Raw genomic sequence first — 4,323 nt, 5'->3', positions numbered from 1 at the left:
CATACGGGCGGTGCACTGGGAATTTCCAGCATCAGGTAGTGGGGTTTCTGTTCGTGTTCGTCGCAGCTAGAAGTAGATGTTAGCGTTTTTCAGGTGGTACACACTGCAGGCACCAGAATAATAAAATGGACCATATTTTGCCAACAGGTTTCGTCATTTTAAGTTAATTTAGGCAATAATAAACAGTTTCAGAGGAGTGATCATAGCTCTCTGCATCAGCAGTACTGTCTTTCTCCCTGCCAGCTCCTACATTAGCTTCTCTGATTGGTTGATATGGCGTGTCGAGCAGCTGAAGTTATAATTTTCCAACTCCAGCAACTGCTGCTTGTGAAGTGCGTCACACGCCTCAGATGCTCATGAGATGATGCTTAAGCTGCTCATTTGGATCAAGATGCGCTGTTTCTGCCGCTCGGGACGTGGTCGGGACGTTTTGATGCGCCTTTCTACGCATCAACCATTTACTTTGCAGGGTACCCAGCTGCTTTAATCGTGTCTGGTGTGAAAGTAGCATAAGAGGTTGAATTGTGGAGATAAACTGATGAATATGACAGCTGATATTTTTGGCTGATATTAGCTTTCTTTTCTCTTGTATTTGTATCTGCCAATATCTGCGCAATGGACAATAAATTAATCTATTCAGAAGCCATGCCTTAAGTTCACAGGAGTGGCATGCTAAGCCAGCCTCTCCATTTTGCTATTCACCATTAATGTTTTGTTTGATTTATGAATACATGTTTATTTCTTATTGTGATGAGCACCCGATTGCATCCCATTCCCACCCTGACATCTGCCTCTATTTGCATGAGTACTCAGCTAGAATAGTTGGAGGGTTATGAATATATATGATCCATTATAATGTCTTGTTTTCTTTGCTTTCTCCAGGAAACTCCTCCCGAAGTACCTCTAAGTACATCAGCACAAGCAGCAGTTTATCGGATTCTGACACAAGCAACTCCACTGACTCCAGTTCAGAAGACCACTGACTTAATCCTTGTTACGCATTTATTACTCTTTTTGTGTAAAGTGCTCAAACATGATCTTGAAAAGTTTTTTTTTTTAATGACTGCCTAACTGTTTTTTTTTATTTTTGTAAAAATATTTTTCAAAAAAAATTAATAAATTATATATGAATGTTTTAGATCTACTTTATAGAAATGTAATGTTAAGGTCTATCTATGCTTTAACCATAGATTATATACACTAGAACAAAGTTGTCTGTAGTTCAAGTTTAACTCAACCCAAAATGGTGACAGAAATAACCTGAATTCGACAAAGGTAATCATAAAAACACATTCTATGGAAAATGGAAGTCGGATATTTCTTTTCTACCATGTTTCAATGGAATGAAACTAACAAATGAAGTCATGAAACGTACCTGGCCCCAAGAAAAAAGACTGAAAATGTGACCAAAGGGATAGGGTAAATCAAGGTGTTTCCTCTAATTAGCATCTGTCTACTACAATCTTCTAACCAGCCAGCAGGCCTGTAGAGAGGCTGTGGAAAATATATTTGCTCATGAGGATTAATCACAAATATGTAATCATGACTGTGTATTGCAAAGCATATCAAACTGTAAAATGTACCATTGTTTGAAGAACTGTGAACTTTGAGACTACCAAGTCTGTTACCAGTGGTAGGAGGGATGTAAACACAGAGCATTATCACACATTCAAACTCCCATAGGAGATAGCATTGCCCCATGCCAACCTTGAGTACCTCAACATCTAGGAGCACATCTGTTTCCTCATGTGAACATGAGCCACGTTACACCATCTCTCCCTTGCAAACACCACCAGCCCACTCCTCTCTTCTTTCTGCTCTCTGCCAAATTCCTGTCCGTGCAGATGAGTTTAAAACCATTCAGGGAAACTAATGAGTCTGGGAAAAAGTTCATCAAACCACGTCTCCGTGAACCACACAATACAAGCGTCCCTGTACTCTCTCTGGAAATAGCGCCACAAGCTCCTCTGCCATTTGCGGCTAGATCTTATGTTTCCCATGACAACAGAAGGTAAATAAGTTTTTCTCCGCTTCATCCTGCCACCTCTGCAGTCTCTCCATCTTCTTCATATTTCTGCAGGGATGTCTGGTCTCTCAGCATAGTGGCTAGCTGGGCAACCATGCATAGTGTCTTTGACAAAGCGATCCTCCATGCAGAATAGAAAAATGCCAAAAGTAATCTCAGCACCACAGTCCCAAAAAATTGGCTTCCCATGTTCATGCTTGTACAAGAAAGCACCCACACTAGATATCAAAGAACACTATCAAAAAGAAAAAAAAGGAAAGAGCTGACGTAATGGGCTGCTGCATGTGCAACACCATCTTGTGAGATGAGGTAACTAAGAATGCTGCAGACTCATGAAAGCCTAAAGGGAAAAGTAGGCATTGTATTCTATCTTTGATATCCCTTAATAAATAAATGTTTTAATACAATCTCCAACTCCCAACAACCTTTATTGTAATTTTGTATGCATAGTATGTAAACGAAATTTCGGCGGAGGTGTCATAGCAACAGAATCTCTTGTTACTTCGTTTTAACAAGGGCTACAGGTAGTCGCTGTGCTGTTGGGTGACATGGTATGCATCACACTCAATAGGGACCACAGGAACCAAAGGAAGGAGTCGTCTCAGGAGATTGGAAAGAAAATCATAGACAAACATGTTAAACATAAAGGCTATAAGACCATCTCTAAGCAGATTACTGTTTCATTATTTAAAAAATGTAAGATCCATTGGACTGTAGACGACCAAGGAGGACACCATTGCTAAAAAGAAATCAGAAAAAAGGCCATAATGGAATTACCTGACTTTTGCATTGAAATTGAATAACATAAGATATGTTATCACCTCAAAAAGTGAATAAGAAAACATTTTCACAAGAATTATTCTTTTTTCTAACATGCTGATTCTTTAAAAAGGCAGCAAATTGTTCTGGTTATTTTCTAAGCGGCTGTGAATAATTAAAAAAAATCTTATTTAAGTATAATAGAGTATAACTCTTCAAAGAAACGTAGCTTTTCAGAGAACATTTCTGCCATTTTAGTAATTTATCTAAAGATGATTGCTGTCCACATTCACTAAACATTAGAAGGTGTTTAACATGATGTTCATTGGACATTGTCTAAACGTCTAATGTTAGTTTAGGTTTGAGAAAACCTCTGATGTTTTTACATACAGTTTTTTCTTCTATAGTTCAGGAAATTCTTAGCCAATAGGCACCTAAATCCACGCTATTTAGTGACATCTGCCACTCTCTGCATGTCCAGACCAAGACTGTGGGAGGACATTCACCTGAATATTCACTTGTTAAAGATGCTTGAAAAACCTGGTAAAACTATTCTCTGTTATTCATCCATCATGATACACTGATGGTTGGAAGACAGGCGGGTGAAGTGGTGCCCATGGTCACAGCAATAGAGACAGATGGAGTGAGGGGCTCCAACTGGCAACCCACCTGTTACAGAATGATCCTGCCACAATTTTATCACCGTATGTAGTTCTTTAAGAGTCATTAAAAATGTTTCTACTGCAGTCTTGCAAACATTGACTTGATATACTCTGTTATTAGGTTTATTCGTGGCCTGTATTTGATAATTATTTAGAGTCATGTTAAGAGCATGCTGTTGATATTGAAATGCACCTCTGTACAGCGTTTCCTGTTCAACGGATTGTTGTGGGAAAGTTTGTGCATTGCTATTTTCTCAGTATTTTGTGCATGACTATATATATTCTATCTTAGTAGAAGAATTTGTATTTTTTTAGTTAGTGACCGTACATTTTTGTATCAAATAGAGTGTCTTATAAGGACCCTGCAAACTACTATCTTGTTGCTTTTAAGGTATATGGTGTCAGAGTTATTACCTGGGTCCCAAACTGGAAAAGGCTCCTAATGGTAGCTTTGTTTTATCACCTTCACATCTGTTTTTTCATCACTATTAGGCTATGTACTGCAGGGCTAAAAAGGATGTGATTACTTTTCGCGCTTGGACTGCGTGTATGTGTGCCTTGGAATGCAGTTTTGCCTTCAAATATTTTGCCAAGACAAGATAAATCTTGATAAAGAACTTACTGAAGACCCTTTTATTTGTACAGGCTTTTAATTAACTACCTTTTGTGCTGCTATGATTTCTTACTCTCTTGGCCTCTTGTATGATTTCTGACGTTTTTAAACTGTTGTGAAGCACTTTGTGGCTTTGGTTTTGAAAGGTGCTAAATAAATAAAGCTTACTTACCTTCTTACCACTTAGTCATTTTATAGAAACAGTGTCTTACTTCTTGAATATTAAAATTTACCTAAAAGGTTACTCTGGGTTTTATATTCTT

The 4,323-nt window shown here is 38.2% G+C and overlaps 1 protein-coding gene across 1 annotated transcript in view; it reads left to right on the top strand.

The window, feature by feature from the left end:
- brd3 (bromodomain containing 3) overlaps positions 1-2,223 on the top strand; it is a 12,277-nt gene extending 10,054 nt beyond the window's left edge. The window contains exons 10-11 of the mRNA XM_015401347.1: positions 883-1,007; positions 1,039-2,223. Coding sequence (XP_015256833.1) covers positions 883-983 — 101 coding nt within the window. The 3' untranslated portion in view covers positions 984-1,007; positions 1,039-2,223. The remainder of the gene's footprint in view (positions 1-882; positions 1,008-1,038) is intronic.
- Positions 2,224-4,323: the final 2,100 nt, after the last annotated feature.

Source organism: Cyprinodon variegatus, unplaced genomic scaffold (assembly GCF_000732505.1).
Source record: "Cyprinodon variegatus isolate N-32 unplaced genomic scaffold, C_variegatus-1.0 Scaffold32, whole genome shotgun sequence".
Taxonomy (NCBI): domain Eukaryota; kingdom Metazoa; phylum Chordata; class Actinopteri; order Cyprinodontiformes; family Cyprinodontidae; genus Cyprinodon; species Cyprinodon variegatus.
Note: the sequence above shows the minus strand (reverse complement) of the source record. Positions and strands in the feature narration are given on the sequence as shown.